The following is a 19,002-nucleotide window of genomic DNA, read 5'->3' as shown; positions in this document are numbered from 1 at the left end:
ATAGTTCCGGGCGTGACACTTGACTGTTTAATACCTTATTAACCAACTAGGCTACATATTATAAAAAAAAGGAGTAGGCCTACAAGTGGGTATTTTATTCTTCCAAATAACTTGAATATTTTGGAATCCATTTACCGAAAATATTCGTTCACTGCTTCCTTCGGTGACTCTTTCTGCAGGTTACACAGTAGGCTACACCAGTAAGTGACGACCAGTAAATGTCTTTAGGAGTATTACATGCGAGTGAGTCTCTCAACTGGTTTTCTTAAAGTTACCATGAAATCAAAATGGACCGTTCTTATTTTTTAATGGGATATTGCAGTATTTATCTGTGCACATCATTATTTTTTAATTCAAGTGTATCTAATTAATATTTATTTGCAGTGACATCTCTTCTCTGATGACGTTTATTGGCGCGAAAGCGGAAAAACGAACCAAAAATCCAATCAATTCCCAAATGACAAAATCGAGTCCCGCCCTACATAAAAAAAATAAAAATAATAATAATTGTGGAACAATAACTATAGCCTACACAACTAACAATAGCAATAACGTTTCACTCAGATAAATGTCACATTAGGGAACTTGTGAAAAATAATAGTCTAATTTATACTTATTATATTGAGTGAGACATTTTTTAATAGGCAAGCATGCATGCCTTGGACGCTGTCTAGCCACACCCTAGCAACCATATGACAGCATGAATAAGCCATATCTCAGCACCAGAACATCACCGAGACATTGGGTTTGACTCTTGATTTGGGCAGACATCCAGTCTATTAGTTTCAACCTGTTAACTGTGTAGCCACACCCTAGCAACCATTAAGAGCACCCTAGCAACCGTGTAACAGCATGAATAAGCCATATCTCAGCACCAGAACATCACAGAGACACAGGGTTTGACTCTGGATTTGGGCAGATATCCAGTCTATTAGTTTCAACCTGGTAACTGTGTAGTCACACCCTAGCAACCATTTAGCACACCCTAGCAACCGTATGGCAGCATGAATAAGCCATATCTCAGAACATCACAGAGACACAGGTTTGACTTTTGATATAAACAGTGTGAAATCTTACACTGTGATGTCTCATGGGGTATCTCAGTATCACAACATTGCACAGACCTGGGAGTTAGCTTTCTAGCAATCACGCAAAAGACCCTTGTAACTGCCTAGTGCAGAGTTTTTCCATGGCAAGCACCACTCACATTTTCTTCAGAAAATGTACATGTCTGTTTTGTATTATACTTATTATATTTGAGTTAGTAACTCAATAATAGTAGCCTAACTCTTGGTAATAGACTCGATCTGTTCCATAAACTCTGCAATCGAACAACATAACATCCTGTTTAAGCCACCTTCCATTGCACATCTCCCCTCTCTTTTCCTCCAAGACACTTTTGCGTGAAGCCCGCTCTAAGGAATGCACTAGCATTCCTGCCTCCTCGTAGACATCACATCCGGGTCACTCGGCAGTCAGCGTGTAAGCGAGCGTGCTCCTCCATCCAGTTGCGTACTGCTGCTGCAGCTCTCAGCGCAACTCCACCGCATGCAACATGGATACTACGAGCAGCGGCCAGCCGCGGAGGATCTGAGCGCGCCTCGGGACACGCCACACTGGGGCAGGGATGTGGTGCCATCCAGCAGACGCACACTGGTAGGCGAGTCGTCAATTGTCAGCGATGTCAAAGAGTCTGAAGAAGAAGAACCACTGGACGAACAAAGTCCACGAAGCGGTGCTCACCAGAAATAAAGAGGGCGAGCTGGGGTTTGACTTGAAAGGGGGCGCCGAGAATGGCAATTTCCCTTATTTTGGGGAGGTGAAGCAGGGTAAGGTGGCCGTCCAGAGCGGCAAGCTGTCCCAGGACGAGCTGCTCTTGGAGGTCAACGATACGCCGGTGGCAGGGCTCACCATCAGGGATGTGCTGGCTGTGATCAAGCACTGCAAAGACCCGTTCCGGCTGAAGTGCGTGAAGCAAGGTGAGGATAAACATATCTGCGTGAGAACGAGCGAGCGTGCGAGCGACCCCTCCGCTGTCTGGGACTGCTGTCTGTCTGCACATTATATCAGCAGAAATCCTGTTTACACACAAATGTGCATTTGGATACGGCGCGCGATCGGTGTGGTTATCGATTCGATTGTAGCCGCGAACGTTCCATTGTCGCTCGTGGCAACATAAGTTACAATGTAGCGGATTGTCACGTTTCAATATAAATAGAGTTTTTTTTTGGATTGTAAGCACCGTGGAATCAGGAGGGGGCGGAGGTTGTTCCTCCCCGATATTTTGGCCCGCGGGTCCGCCATGGGCAAACTGGGCGAATATTTGAAGGCAATTTCATTGATCTCGTAAATTGCACGGTGGCTGTGGCAAGCCTGCTTAACATTTATTCCTTAGCAGCACTAAGTAGTAGCTATAGTTACTAGTTCTTAAATTAGTAGTATAAATTAGCAGTATTTTACTAGAACTATTAATTGACTAGTGAGTAATCCAGTGTTGACTAAGTTAATTATTTTAAAATCTCAGTAGCAACTATTAGATACTAGTAGGTCGTATTCCAGTGACTTGTAGGCTATTGCTAATACTTATGCATACTACTTATTCTTTTGTTACTATACTCACTATCATAGTGACAATTAACTAGGCAATTGTCACTGGTAATTGAACATTTTTTGAATTCTTTGTGGATCTGTGTTCACTTTTAAATAACAAATATTTTCTAAGTACACACTCCATTCGTCGCCTTGTTCTAGTTAGTAACTATTTATTTTCGTACTAGAACTTATTCTATTAGATTTTATCTTATTAAATTATGTACTAGACTAGTCCTTAATACATAAGTAAGTAGTTTCTCAGTATCAATCAGGGTTATTATCATGAACTAAACTATTAAAAACATTTTTGTTAATTTAAATAAATCTTAAAAAGATAAATATTAGACATGAATGAATGAACGAGGCATTTATATAGCGCTTTCATATGTACTTCTGTACACCCAAAGCAATTTACAATCATATCAGGGCATCTTTGAAATGGGACATGCAAACTAACCTTTCCATTTACAGAAAAACACATAAAATAACACTTTAATCCCTAAATTTACCCTCCTAATGTAGTCCCTTGCAAAGCATTCTGGGAACTACATCCACTGCCCAGTTAGTTGTCAACAAAAATGATTCATGTAGTTTTCACACAAATTAAGTACCGGTAAGTAAACTTCAGTTTTAAATATATTAGGTTGATTGAACACAATTAAATTAAGTTGTGACAAAATATTAAACAATTGTGTTACTTTTGCTTATTTTAATTCATTAAATTTAATAAGTGGCAAAAAATCTTTTTTTGAGTGAGTGGGGATAAACACTAGTGTCTTAATGTCACTTATGTATTATGTGTAAATATATACTAGTAAAGTTGGAATAAATACTAGTAACATCTGGGATATTGAAAAAGATAGTCCAGTACTGTTCAGGAATGAATATTAAAATGGCTTGCCATATGGTGGCAGCTCTTAAAAAACAATGGCATTCGGTGGAGAAAAGGAGAGGGTACTTGCTGTGTAAATGGGAGGAGTGATGCTATCTTTCACACAGATGTTGACTTACAGAGATGGGATTTGAAGGCATGCATCTGTCTTTAGGTCTATAGTGCTGAGTTTTCAACAATGCTTATTGTACATTTGCAGTGTTTTTCGCTCTTGTTTGAAGCGAACTTCAGCCCCCGGGCCAGCGCTTTGGAAAGCATCCCCAGTTCCCAAGTGAAAGCAAAAAATATCTTCATGCAAGCAATAGTTGTGTCTAGGGAGATCCAGATCAGTGGACTGAGTGAGTAAATATTGACGGGCTGTTGAAGATCAGGGCTTGGGGAACTTGTCCGAAAGGCGTTTTATAGTGTGCTTATATTGTAAATGGCCGTAAGAACAAAGAGGCTAGCTGAATAAATTGATATAATGATTAAAATCTGGTACAGTAAGGCATTTGAATGCAGGAATGGACTGGCCATATATGCACCATGATTTCTCATTGTAGCGGAACACTAACTAATATACATTGCGAATATCCAAATTTGGGATTTGAACCTGGGTCTTTGTGATATCTAAACATCCTATTCTGGTGGTGTTTTTACTAATAGTTGTGTTATGTGATTGTCCTGCTAAGCTAAAAAACGGATATTTAAAGGGATAGTTCATTCAAAAATTAAAGTTCTGTCATCATTTACATTTACATTTACATTCACACGCAACATCTCTGTGAAAAAATCAAGATTAACAAAAATGCGATGCAACGCCAAAAAATCCCAATTATTTATTACTGTTATAAAATTGAGTTAATTAGGCTATCTCTGGACCACACTGATGACAGTCAGAATGACAGTTGACAGATGTGAGTGTGAAAAAATGTTGTTACGACGAACAAAACGGATATATTCACCTCAGAGAAGAAGATTCAGGGATCTTATTTTGTGTCGTATTTTTGTTAATATTGATTTTTCAAAACTTGTGTGCTTTTTATGGGCGAGACAGAGTGAACTGTGGCACTAACAGAGTCAAACGAACAAGACCAATGGCTAAGGTCAGGATTTTCATTAAATAATACATTAAATTTCGTATCATATACCCAATAACACTTGGAATATATGACATGTCACATGGGATCATTCTGTGATACTTCTGCATCTTTATAAAAAATGCTTGATGCTGGTCGCTAGTAGGGCTGCACGATTTGGGAAAATGCCATATTGTTATAACTGAGGTCAATATTGCGATTGCGATATAATAAACACATGGTTTCATGAGTCAACTTAAATGCACACACAGATTAGAGATAATCTGCCTAAAGAAAAAAGTTATTTAGTCAAGAGCAGTGAGTGTTTTTCTCTGTTCCCTTTGTTCTTTGATTAACTTTAGCGACAGATATAATTAGTGGCTGCTGTGTACTGTCCCTTTAAGACCGGCCGCTGCTCTCAGAGATGCGGATCTCACACGCGCCTCATTCTCTCACGAGTCACAACTCTTCACGTTCATCATAAGACTACTCTTATGTTATGAAGATACTCGACAAAAAGACATTTTGGCATAATTGTGTGTGTTATTGTTCGTTCAAGCTCGAAAGAGAGCTGTATTCTGGCATGCTGTTTTGTGCGCACGCACGATATTAGCGCGAGTCTTTCTGTGTGTCACACTCAGGACATTCACAGGCAGCGTGTTCATTTTTGTCTTATCGCTCATGAATGGTTTAAAAGCATTTGCATGAATAAGTCGGGATCATGTAACACTAGCCAAAGAATGCCAAAAATTAACAGATGCTGCGTTAATTGTGTTAACATCGCTAATTTGTTTATTTAATATAAAATTGCAGCATTTTGCGCCATATAATCGCTTAGGCTTGACATCGCGATTGCGATATGATTAATCATGCAGCACTAGTCGCTAGTCACTGCCATTATGGATGAGTGCGAGTGGGACATTTGTAAAAAAAACTCTACTTTTGTGGTCCATAAAAGAAAGAAAAGCATATTGCATTAGAACAACACCAGGGTGAGTAAATAATGACTTAATTTTCATTTAAGGGTGAACTGTCCCTTTAAGACATATTAAAGTACAACAACACCTGACATAATATGAACAGATACAGTAAGTAGCCTAATGTTTGTATTATATGCATGTGCGTCCTATCCTTTAGGATCTGATGGGCCGACTGCCACAACATATGTTATTTTTGTCTCAGTTGCTATGTTATTTTGTCTAAGTTATTCTTTGATATGATGGAGGAGATGGTGTGTTTGTATTGGTGTGTCTTGGTGCATGTCCAGGACTCACTTTTGTGGCTTGGTGGTTACAGGGACTTTGATGCCCAACTTGTCATAATGACCCAATTCTGACAGTTATATAAATATCAAGCTAAATAGTCAACTAGGCTGCCTTCATACATCACATTTCTGCACAGCACCACGTTTCATTTGGAATAAAGCACGTCTATTGCCGTCTTATTTTAGAAGTCGTCTTTCATGTTTTCATTTAATCTTCTGGGCCAGATATTTGGTTTAGTGGTCTCGTAATCCTGTGCCACTACACTACTTTGCTCTCAGCGCATCGAACGATCCGGTGCTGCGACCTCCAGTTTTCCCAGACTCTTATGATGCGCTGTCAGTTTTTAAATATCAGCAATATAATCTCATTATTTTTCAGTTGTGAAGTGCAATAATTGGTTATATAACGTATTCAGTTTGCACAAATGGATTTGGAAGCTGATTAACACGAACATGACTCTGAGCAGATTTCGGCAGCCTCGGGGGTTTAACTTATTTTGCTTTGAAGTGTAATTTATCCATGACAGTCATTATTCTGTCATAATGGTCGGCATTTTCCTTAGAGATGTGGGATAGATTTGGTATTTCATCTTGCATTTAGTCATTTTTAAATAAGTCATCTTCTTTCATCTGTGCTTTTCAATATTTCATAATTTCCCATCTCTTATGATCTCCCTTTCCTTTGCATCTCTAAAGAGTACACATAAGAGCGGGGTAAGATGTGTCGCCCCTTAATCTAGCAAACTGTGCATAATGTTGATCATATATTTAGAAGGAACCTGTCACCTCCAGCCAGACTGAGAGATGCGCATGAGAAATACAAAACATTTCATGTTACGAATGAACATTTTCTACATGATAGGATTATTTAGGTATGTATGATCAGGTGATATCAGACAAGATATGAAGGTGTTTTTATTTTTATGAACGCTAATAATTATTAATGATGTTGCCTACACTGTAAAAAAAAATCCTGTAAAAAAACGGTAAATCTCTGGCAGCAAAGTTTCCAGACGGGTTCTGTTAAATTACAGCAAATAACCATTTCACAAAATTACAGGCAAAAACCGTAAAAATACAGAATTGACTTTACAGTCAAAAATAATTAAATTACAGTACATTACTGTTAATAATGGCTAATTAAACCGTGGAAAAACAGATAAATTATGTCAAATTACATAAAAAGAACATTTAACTTTAAGGTTAAACTGTAAATTTAGGGTTTTATAAAGTTATTTTATAATAATGCTCTGTCTATCTACAGTAATTATCTTTTAATATATAGTTTTTCTGTGTAAAATAACTATGAAGTTATGTATAAAAATGTAATAAGTACATAAATTCAAATACAAAGTTTGTATATTTACAGTTTTAATTTTTTGCAGATCCAGTTTCACAACTTTGACCAATCTCTAATTCAGTACTTAATAATAGCAAATGTACATTCAATTTCTGTTAAATTAACTAAACATACAAGGACGGAATACCTGCACATTTACAGTATTACTCATTAAACAAACACTGAACATCAAGATACGTGAATGATAGGAAATACAGGCTTAGTATATCATTTAGAACATGTAAAAATATCCACATTAAAAGACAATTGCTGTATGCCTTTATACTCTAATATAACTTATTTCAAACATTTACAATTACATTTTATCCAAAGTGACTTAAAATTAAGAGAACAATAGAAGCAACAAGTGCAGTGACAAGTCCCAATTAGTGTAGCACAGTGCACAATTTTTTTTTTTTAATTAAAACAAAGATTTAGTAGGCTATTATTGGGTCAAGTGTTTATGAAAAGATGGATCTTTAGCAGTTTCTTGAAAATGTGTTGAGTTGGGCAGGTCATCCCACCAGCAGGGAACAGTCCAGGGAAAGGTCAGTGAAAGTGATTTTGTGTCTCTTTGGAATGAAGGCACCACAAGGCGCCGTACACTAGCAGAACACAAGCTTCTGGAGACACACAGATCTGAAGCAGTGAGTTTAGGTCTTGCTGCAGCATCTGGATCAGTTGCAGAGGTTTGACTGATGCTGGAAGGCCTGCCAGGAGAGCATTACAATAGTCCAGTCTGGATAGAACAAGAGCTTAGACAAGGAGTTGTGTGGCTCCGATAGGAAGGGCCGGATCTTTCTTATGTTGTATAAGGCAAATTAGCAGGATCACACAGCAAGGATGGTTTGGCTGAAACCATAAGCAGTTCTGTCTTGGCAAGGTTGAGTTGAAGGTGAAGGTCATTCATCCAGCAAGAATTTTCCATCAGGTAGGCTGAGATGCGAGCAGCAACCGTCAGATCCTCTGGCTGGAATTAAAGGTAAAGATATGTGTCATTAAGTGATAGGAAAAGTCATGTTTCTAAATGACAGAGCCTAGTTACAATACAAAAAATAAATAAATAAATAGAAGGGTGGAATCTAACACAATCGTGGTCTTACTGTAGTAAAACCAAACCTTGTGCAGCTACAGTGGCCTCACAAGGATCAAATGAATATTCACATGGGAAAATACAGTATAAAACAAATTAAATGTTCTGCCACTTTTAGTGCAATCATATGACTCAGCCATTACAATATTTTAAATTACTTCTTCCCATACCTTGTTTGCCATGATCATTCTGCTTTCCACTTGACCTGAAATCACAAAAAAAAAAAAAAAAAAAAAAAAAAAATATTGTTTTAACAACTCAGTATTACATTTACACATGTCAGAAGAATATGTTCCACTGGGACAATGCAAAACCTCAAACGACTATGATCTGGAAGCTGAGCAGGAAAGGCTAACAGTGATGTTTTAAGCTGAGACACCTAACGTTAGGGGTGTAACTGTCTGTTCATCTGGATCAATGCAATTTTCATAACCAATGATCAAAAGTATCCTATGAAGCATCCAAAATGTAGATAAGTTCATTTCTTCATCAGAACACAAACATTCTATCAACTTTTATTTTATAAGCCTAATATATGCACATGTATGTATTCTGTAGCTAACGTTACGTGTTGGCAAGCAGATGCAGCCAGAATATGCAATTTATCATGTTGTGTTCATATTCTAGTCAACTATCGCGTATTAACGAATATTTTATATACAATTAAACGGACTTGTAAACAGATATGTATAACATGTCTACGAAAGCTCGTTTTAGGTCTTTTGAGGTGTAGGTTCAACTGATCTTTCTTAAAACAGATGGAAAATGTAAAGACGCATGCTACATTTTCAGTGTTTTGCCCTCCAGCTCTCGCCTGTTAACTGAACATCATTTAAGAATGCTAACGTTAGCTTGAAAACTATAAACTTAACACAAATGTAATATAAAATATCGTTCACATGTAACTTAGTATAATGAGACTCTTACCTCAGCCGGTGATCCGTTGGTATGATGTCCGCTCGCTGTGACGAACAAGGCTCACTGAAAAGGGCGTTATTTCCGAAGAATCAAAACGAACTGACTGAAAACAGAGCTCCTGCTCACGGCTGCTCGCCTCTTGACGAATACGATTGCTTTGAACCACTGTTGATCTCTCAATCCACTTCACGAGAGTAGACTGAATTCAAATCTCCCGCTTGCCCTCAGCTAACGCTAACCGTTGAGGGCGGGAGTAAACAGCGGAAATGAATTTGAATCTGTGTCATCGCGCGCGCGCACTCAAACACACACACACACACACACACACACACACACACACACACACACACACACACACACACACACACAAAGCCCTAAATGTGAAGCAACTGAGATTTGAAAAAATATTCATAAAATATACATGAAATTATGGGAGAATAAGACAATGAAATAATGATCAAAATGAGTATAAAATAAAATGTGAAATAAAAAATAATTCAGGCCTACTGTAGCCTATGTAGGGTACTGTATGTACAAATCACAGTCTATGGTACAAATACATTTATTTAACCTTAAAAAAAAAACTCACTTTAACCTCCACATGCTTAATAATCTGTAAGGAAAACACATTGAATAGATGCAGATTTCCGCAGTTATACCTTCTTTTCTTTGTTTTCTAATTTCACAGAAAAAATCTGTAAAATATTACTTAATAATTTCTGTAAAATTACACATAACTCTGTAAAAATACAGACAAGTTCCTTTTAAAAAACGTAAAATTGCTGTAAAACCAAAATACAAGCAATTACCTGTAAATTTAACAATGGACCTTTAAATTACAGCAAATGCCTTTTATTTTACAGATATTTGCCGTATAATGACAAAACGGTAAAATTCTGTAAAAAATACAGACAATTACCTGTAAAATTACACTTTTTTTTTACAGTGTAGACTAGAGGACAGTTTAAGGAAAAAAAGTGGCTCATCTTACCCCACTCTCCTCTAAAATGCACAGTATATTGACAGCAGTGCATTGCCATTTGCACAAGGAAAATGTTGAACCTACGCAACTGAACCTGCGTCCCACACTTATATTTCTAAAGGCATTCGAAAATATTATTTACTTATCTACCTCAGTATGCTCAAATGGCAGTTTGACAGCAGTTTTTTTTAACTAGTGACCAATTCCATAAATGTGACCCTGGACCACAAAACCAGTCACATGGGTACATTTTTTTGAAATTGAAATTTATACACATCATGAAAGCTGAATAAATAAGCTTTCCATTGATGTATGGTCTGTTAGGATAGGACAATATTTGGCCGAGATACAACTATTTGAAAATCTGGAATCTGAGGGTGCTAAAAAATCTAAACATTGAGAAAATCACCTTTAAAGTTGTCCATTTATGTTTGCGATTGTGCTGCATTCACTCACAAAAATATTTTTTTTACATATTTACGGTAGAAAATATACAAAATATCTTCATGGAACATGATCTTTACTCGATAATTTTGACCCATACAATGTATTGTTGGCCATTGCCACAAATATACCAGTGTTTATACCAAATTATAGTTTATATTTTGTTTAATTCTTAAAGGAATAGTTCACCCAACATTGAAAACTTTTCTTCAGTCAAACTCAAAAAGAGACAGATGATGTTCACGCTGCTCCTTGCCATACAATGAAAGTAAATGGTGACCAAATGCCTGTCAAAAAAAAAAAAAAAAAAAAAATTCCATAAAAGTAGTCCAAATAACTTACAACCCAAACGTGTTTTCGGAAATCATTCGATACTTTTGTGTGAGACTGAAATTACATCTTCTCATTTATGCAAAGTGGCATGTTGTGATTGGTTACGAAACAAACAAGAACCAATTGCGTGCAATACGGAAACATGTTGTTGCCATCATATTTCTATGGTTTGTTTATGGTTTGTCATGAATTGGCTTTTATTGTATAGGAGCAGTGTGAACAATCTGCTAAACATCTCTTTTTGTGTTCAACAGAAGAAGGAACATCATCGGCATGAGGATGAGAAAATGATGAAATAATTTCAATCTTGTGTGATCTATCCCTTTAACAAAGAGCTGTTTTAAAATATCTGCCATTTGTCCTCCTCGTTGTAACAACGCTACATATTTATTAGATGCGGTCTGTCTTTTGGCTGGTTGCAAATCTGGAAACAATTCCCTAAGAGGGCTGTGAATGTTCTTTAGCTTTGTGCACATTATGCAATGTAACATTCCAGCTATTTTGTCAATTTGGTCTAGACCTAAAGGATGAAACGCACCTTTTGGCACCGCATCCGATTAATCATGAAAACGGAAAATGCTCCATAAGCCACTAGCAGCACAGAGCATTATATTCTGCAGTCTTCCACTCACTAAGCAAGTGGAGCACAAGTGCCACCTAATTTGTAAAGCAGATCCATCTGGAATCCCTCTAGGCTGCTATTTGGGATTATGATGGTTTTTAATGTGCTTACCGGAGTGACTGATTGCAATCAACCGGACAGAACTGCATGGTTCCCGTCAGACAGAATGATATACTTAATGCTGATGTTGTGATTGCCATTTTGAAGTGGGTACGCCGTCGACCAATCAGGGCACAGAAGCGCCTTTGATCCATTATTAAGTCACGACTACAAGCACACGAGATGTCAAAGACAGCCGTTTTGAATGTTAACATGACAAACGCGGGACCTGGAGAGTGTGCAAGCAAGATTTTCATTTTTATGAAACTGTTTCTCAAATTGGCTGCCTTACTTTGATTATCCGCATGAGAAAAACATATTTAGTAAATAATTAATCATGATATGGGTTCTTATCCTTTAGATCTGTGCATAAAAACACTTGGCCATCTGTCATGAAGTGAACGGTACTGCAGTTAATTTCGGCTCTGTGCTTTCTACACTGCAGGGAACAGAGAGCTCGCTTTTCCGGATAGACTTATAAAAGAGCAGATTTAATTTTCTTTAATGCACAAGTTTCTCATTCTCTATTCTTTCTTCTGTTGTGTTTATTACCTTGAGATGCACACATTATTACCAAGCACATGCAGTTTTGTTGATCCATTTTACAGTAATCCAGCTGAATACAGGCCTAGGACTTTTTCACTTTTAATATTGTAACAAAAATGCTGATGTTACTTAGCAGGATCCTGTATATGGCCTTCAGTAATTTGCATTACGGAGGGTCAATGATGTGTCAATTTGGACAACTTGTTTAAAACAAGTTGGTTTTATGTGGTTTCGAAAAACTTGTGCCATTGTCAACAAGAAGCATAAGTTTAATGATTTTTTTATGTGGTATAACCGTCAAATTTGTTTTTTTGCTTACAGTTTGAATGCATTTGAGTGTACACATCTTAATCATTTTACCACATTTTACCACAATTTTTTACCCCAAATATTAATAAGCAGTAAAAAAAAAAAAAAAAAAATATATATATATATATATATATATATATATATATATATATAAACATTTTAATTTAGAAATTAGGAACATGCTCATTAATGCTAATTTAAGTTTTTTTTTTTTTAATTTTGATTTGTTTTTAAATAAATTAGTTGATCCGGACAAGCAAAAAAAAACTTCATAATATTGTAATGTCTGAATCAGCCAGAAGCACTTTGAATCTAATAATCAAATAAAATCTGTGCTTTCAAATGAGAAATATTCTTAGTCAAGAGAGTCCACACAGCTGTGTTTATCACAGAATTAGCTTCAGTATCTAAAATTCAGTGTCTGCAAAATAAATCATATCCAAGACCTACTATAAATGCTAGACTTTAGAAATCAGCTTTAATTTTAGCATACCGTGTAGCGCTGTATAAAAGCGTGTCACTGTAATACATTGTGTATGAACTGTTTGCATTCGATGTTTGCTCTGCAGCCCACAGTTTCCGTATTCTTGCTGTGGAGAACATGAAGATGAACAAAATGTTTGTTTTGGGATTAGAGATGCATAGGCAAATTAAAGAGGTGTAGACTGCTTGTGTTGAATTACTCAACAGCGGGATACAAAACAAAGACGGTGCTTTAAGAGCCTAGAGTCATAGAGGCTGGCAGAGAAAGGTCTTTTTGTGCAGTAATCACTATGTGGCTGTAGGCTTTAATGTCTTGTTCAATGCCCCAGAGCGTGTGCTTTGTCACAGAGATCCAGAATTGACCCCCAGAGCGTATGTATTTACTTGAAATTCAAACTGTTGTTGTTTTTGTCTTTGGTTATGTTGGACGGGATTGAGGTGGGAAATGCATTCAGTTATTCATTCAGTAACAGGTCAGTTACACACTGCTTTTTTCCAAATTTAGCCATTTAAAGGGACACTGTGTAACTTTTATTTGTTCAAAATTAACATAATCTGAGTCATCAGACATCATCAAACCTTCTTCTAATGGTAAACCTATTACAAGCGCTTAGACCGGGCGGAATGATTTGGCGTAAGAGAGCAGACATTGTTGCGTGAATGGGTGTTGAAGATTAATATTTTGCAATTAAAGTGGTAAATTATGTTTCTTTGCACAAAGAAAGCACTTATGTCACTTCATAAAACCACTGGAGTCACATTGTTTACTTTTAAGATGTCTTTTCTACTTTTCTGGGGCTTGAAAGTGGTAGTTGCATAGCTGTCAATGGAGGGACAGAAAGCTCTCAGATTTCATCTAAAAGATCTTCATTTGTGTTCCGAAGATGAACGAAAGTCTTGCGGGTTTGAAACGACATGAGGGTGAGTAATTACTGACAGAATTTTCACTTTTGGGTGAATTAACTTGTATTAAACTCGATACCAAAGTATCTATTTTACACCTCACCAGTGAAAGATAGATGGACAGATAGATCATGTTACACAGACACTATATACACAGTAAGAATACACCATAAACTAGAGATGCTTTGGGAGAATTGTGTCAATGGCTTGAAATTAGGCCAGTAGTGTTGGTCATAGAGAAGTCACATATTGCGACATGCAAATTCAAGATGTTTTTTGAGGAAAAATAACGGACCTTCCTCCGGCAGATGGTGGGAGATCGCGGCACCGTTTAGGTGGGACAGGGTCCCTGATGATTCAGCATGACAAAGACGCATATTTGACATGACATCATTGGCTTTAAATTCTGGGTCTGATTTTATGCTTCAGTGGCCAGATATCTGAGCAATGCTTGACAAACAAAAGCGGTGAACTATGGCATATCATCCTCCAAGCAAAACTCGCTTCGAAGCTTTAATACTTTTGTTTTGTTCAAATCCTTAAACCAAAAGTATGAGCATCAGGAATCAACACTAATAATGTCATTTACTTTCCAAAAATGGGTTGGTTGCCATAGTTCCTGTCCTTTTTGGTATCTCTATTTTAACCACTTAAAGTTCCAGGTCCAATTTCTCATTGTAATTTTAGGAATGGAAACCTTGAAGTGACGCACAAAGATTCAATTTCTATATTTAGATTAACCAACCTGAGCTCATCAAGATCTTTTGTAGAGTCAGTGGAAAGGAAAAGGCTCATTCGTTTGCAAAAAGACTTTACCATTTATGGGATACAGATATCATAGACATTTTCTCCTCACTTTTACATTATACACTTTTCAAGATGACATTAATGAAATCATCCTGTTGTGTCTGTTTCTGGAGTAGCCTACTAAAACTGAAGGTTGCTTGCTTGCCTTAGTCAACAGAACCCAGCCCTGATTCAATATGATATCTTGATTCCTAAATATGATTTGGGTCCCTCATTCAAGATTACCTCCATCTAATGCTCATTTAAAGGTGCAGTAAGTGGTTTTTGAGAAATGCTGTTGAAATTTAAGTCAACACCTAAACAAACTATTTTGAGAATATTTTCTAGATGTCTGTTCTGTGTGTGTGCTGTAAAATGTATGTGTAAAACAAAGGGGATTGGATAGATCAACAGAGTAACCCCAGAATGCAGTCTTGACATGGGGCGTTGATACGTGTCGATCTGCCCACTCTCAATTTCATTGTTTTTTTACAGCAGAGCTTATTGGTGTAGACGCTTGAGACATGAGCATGCGAATTCCTTTATGTATGGCTTTATGAATGATCTATGCTGTTTGGCCATAGTACAGAAATTTTAGCGCTAGGCTAACCATAGTGAATTCAGTAAGGATTAAGTGGCATATTTTTTGTTGAACTTAAGACTAATTAGTTAGATGAAGTTACTGTACAAACAAACTCTTGGTGATGGCATCTCTGGGTTCTTCATGCATAACAGAGCTGTGCAATATGTGCTGCTCGCATATTAATTTGTGGCCGCGATATATAGACCTATATCAAGTGTTTTGTGATGCCTAAATTCACTTAGCTTGTTGGTTCCAGCTTTATGCATTTAAAAATGTTTGTCAAATTATTAAAATTAACCATTAAATGTAATGCAATCTTTAGCAAATCTCAAAATATACATTTTTCATACTGTACATTACAATGTTGTGATGCCTAGATTTACTTGTAGTATTTAAAACGTCTTTCTAATGTAACCCCCGTTCCTTGAAGGAGGGAATGAAGATGTTACGTCGGACTGGCGTCATGGGGTCTCGCCTAGGAGCCCAATTACCTCCAAGTGGTAACAAAACGAGCCAATGGACATTGGCCAGTGAGATTTGCATGCCGAGTCACACCTACCCATACATACGGGTATAAATATGACTGGCATTATATTATATGTATATCGGAGCCGAGACAGTGATCCCAGCCATCCAGCAGTGGTTCAGGGCTATGGCAGGGGGATATGTAATGTCCTTCAGGGACAGGTCATAGGTCATAACCTACCCAGCGCCCCAAGTAAGGACTTACTGTGGGTACGATTGTAGCTGCTGTTCCTTTATCGTGACATTTCACTGGGAAGAGTGTTACGGATCTCAATTCCCATTGTTTTCCAGCCATGACCCGTGTTGTTAACGCTGGGGAAGCGTGCCCAATCCCAAAGTGCTGCGCTATCCACTTCTGAAGTGGTCTCATATGCATCAATCCAATCAAATTTTTTTTTATTATTGGTTATGTAATTCATAAGCTTTTAGTTTGCTGGTGCCAGCACTTTATACACTTCAAATTGTTGTATATTGCCATGTCATCACATAAACATAATTGTGCTGCCTTTGGGTTGTTAGAGTTAGAGGTGTGAGTGATTTTGTAATGTGAATCATCGTCACAGGACAAACAAAGTGAGTCAGATGGAGATATCAGAACCATAATTAGCAGTCCTCTCTTTTCTTCATTTAACAAAGGGAAGAGATTGATAGCTGCGGTTATGCGTTTTGGATTTACGCCTAGTTGTAAATGTTGATTGTTTGAGTCAAAAAGACAGAAGGGTGTCATGCCTTATGTAGAGTTCAAATGCAGGTGTCTGGGCCATTTTTCGATGGGTCGATGCCAGAGCAGACAAAGTGAGGGGGCATGTACAATTTTTGGGGGGTTCCTCCTCGGGGAAGTTAAACAGTTTCATTCACAAAAAAAAAAAAAAAAGAGCTGTAATGGCAGTGGTAGACAATGATTTCTTTCATATTAAAAAATAATATTACCAAGCGTAATATTTTAATTTTAATCAACGAAAAAGAAAAGTCTGTTTCTGAATATTGATTGATATAAATAGTGTAGACTACTTGGAAGCAATAGTCAGAAAAAGTCACAACGAATAAAATTAAAAAGCACGAAAATTGTAAATAAAATAGTTTTATGTATACAATTTAATAATATATAGTTAAAGGGTTAATTCACCCAAAAATGAAAATTCTGTCAGTAATTACTCACCCTCATGTTGTTCCAACCCCGTAAGACTTTCGTTCATCTTCGGAACACAAATTAAGATATTTTTGATGAAATCTGAGAGCTGTCTCACTCCTCCACAGGCTTATGGACACCTTAACTTGCTCGCCCAGAAAATGTATTAAAGACATCGTTAATATAGTCCAAGTGACTCCAGTGGCTCAATCTTAAGTTTATAAAGTGACGAGAATAGTTTTTGTGCGCAAAAACAAACAAAAATAACGACTTTATTCCACTATTCATTTCATTCTCTCTCTGTGCCTCGAGTTAGTTTACGTAGTGTTTTTGCACAGCGCGTCTGTGTTGCACGTCACCACATAGGCTCACTATTGGGCGATGCTGGTCATGTGTGTGATGTGTGGTGAAGTGCAACACAGACGCGCTACGCAAAAACACTACGTGAAAAGACTCGAGGCCCAGAGAGAAGGAAATGAATAGTGGAATAAAGTCGTTATTTTTGTTTGTTTTTGCGCACAAAAAGTATTCTCGTCGCTTTATAAACTTAAGATTGAGCCACTGGAGTCACTTGGACTATATTAACGATGTCTTTAATACATTTTCTGGGCCAGCAAGTTAAGGTGTCCATAAGCCTGTGGAGGAGTGAGACGGCACTCAGATTTCATCAAAAATATCTTAATTTGTGTTCCAAAGATGAACGAAAGTCTTACGGGGTTGGAACAACATGAGGGTGAGTAATTACTGACAGAACTTTCATTTTTGGGTGAACTAACCCTTTAAATAAGTAGGGTGTTCGTCAACTGAAGGCATGCCATCTGAGTTTCCAGTGTTGACAGCTCTGATAGTCTACTGGAAGCACTGTAGTTTTGCTGTACTAAAAATATGAAAAGTAAAATACTCAAATAACATTTTAAGTTACATCTGTTTTAGAACAACAACAAACATCAGTAATTGATGTCATAAATACACAAGCCTGTTTTTGTTTTGATTGTCAGAATCTATCGTACATGACGAATCCACTCCAGGGCTGAGTGGATAGAGAGCAAAAAGAGCCAGATTCAAACCCATGTCGCCCACTTAATATGCCAGGCTACTAGGCCACAGCTCCAGTGGTCCAGCTTTCTAAAATGAAATAAACAGAGATAAGGAGCACAGTGATTGGATATCTCTGCCTCTGAAGAAAGAAACAAAGAGTTGAGAGAGGAATATTGTGTGTTTGTATCTACTCAAAGGAGATGTAGAATCTGACCTCTCGTAGGAGTCGGTGGTAGCGAATGGGAGATATTGATTCTTGGCTGGCATCACACGTGGTTTCCCTCTCTGTGTCCAGAGCTTTATCACGGCTCTCCGCTTTAGTCTATTTGAGCCGAAGGCCTCTAGCACCCAAAAACTTTCCAATGGAGGAAAACTTTCAGGCGATCGATACTCTGCTCAGCTGTCCTCAGCGAGGGCAGTGGTGTCAGCTGTGATTATGCTGTCAAAAAGAAACCGCTGAAACTCATTGGAATGTTTTATTAACCTCCTCTCCAGTGAAAACAAATCAATATGGTGACATATTCCCACCTTATCAGAGAATATTAACCATATCGTACGGAAGATATTGTGGGTCAGACCTGTGGAAGCCTGTTTCCACCTCTATGACTTTACATCTCACAATGTGACTATATCTCGTAATTATGATTTAGTTTCTTGTCATTTTGATTTTATATCTTGTAACAACAATATCTGAGATGTTGGAATTGCTTTGCTTCTCGTAATTGTGACTGAATCTCAATGTGTGAGTTTATATCTCATAATTGTGACTCGAAATTGTGACTGTCTCACTTTATTTTTTGTAATTATGTCTTAGTTTCTCGTAATTGTAACTTTTATATCTCAAAATGTGACAATATCTCGCGACACAACTATATCTCACAGTTGAGACTTTGTTTCTTGTAATTGTGACTGTAAATGTCAATATGTGACTTTATATTTCGTGATTGTGACTTGGGATTTAAAGCTTTGTCGGTTGAAGACCCAAGTTTGGTTTGAAGACGAACAATCTACCAAGCACAATGTTCTCTCGCCATTCCTGATTTCTAACACACATTTACAGCATT

General features: G+C 37.3%; 1 protein-coding gene across 2 annotated transcripts in view; it reads left to right on the top strand.

The window, feature by feature from the left end:
* The first annotated feature begins 1,560 nt into the window (after positions 1–1,560).
* Positions 1,561–19,002, top strand: part of magi2b (membrane associated guanylate kinase, WW and PDZ domain containing 2b) — an 89,306-nt gene continuing 71,864 nt past the window's right edge. For both annotated transcript variants that reach the window (XM_081356129.1, XM_081356128.1), the window contains exon 1: positions 1,561–1,979. In XM_081356129.1, the coding sequence (XP_081212255.1) occupies positions 1,682–1,979 (298 nt within the window). In that variant the 5' untranslated portion in view covers positions 1,561–1,681. The remainder of the gene's footprint in view (positions 1,980–19,002) is intronic.

This window comes from Scardinius erythrophthalmus (genome assembly GCF_964197995.2).
Source record: "Scardinius erythrophthalmus genome assembly, chromosome: 24".
Classification (NCBI taxonomy): Eukaryota; Metazoa; Chordata; class Actinopteri; order Cypriniformes; family Leuciscidae; genus Scardinius; species Scardinius erythrophthalmus.
This window is presented reverse-complemented; position numbering and strand designations above follow the sequence as displayed.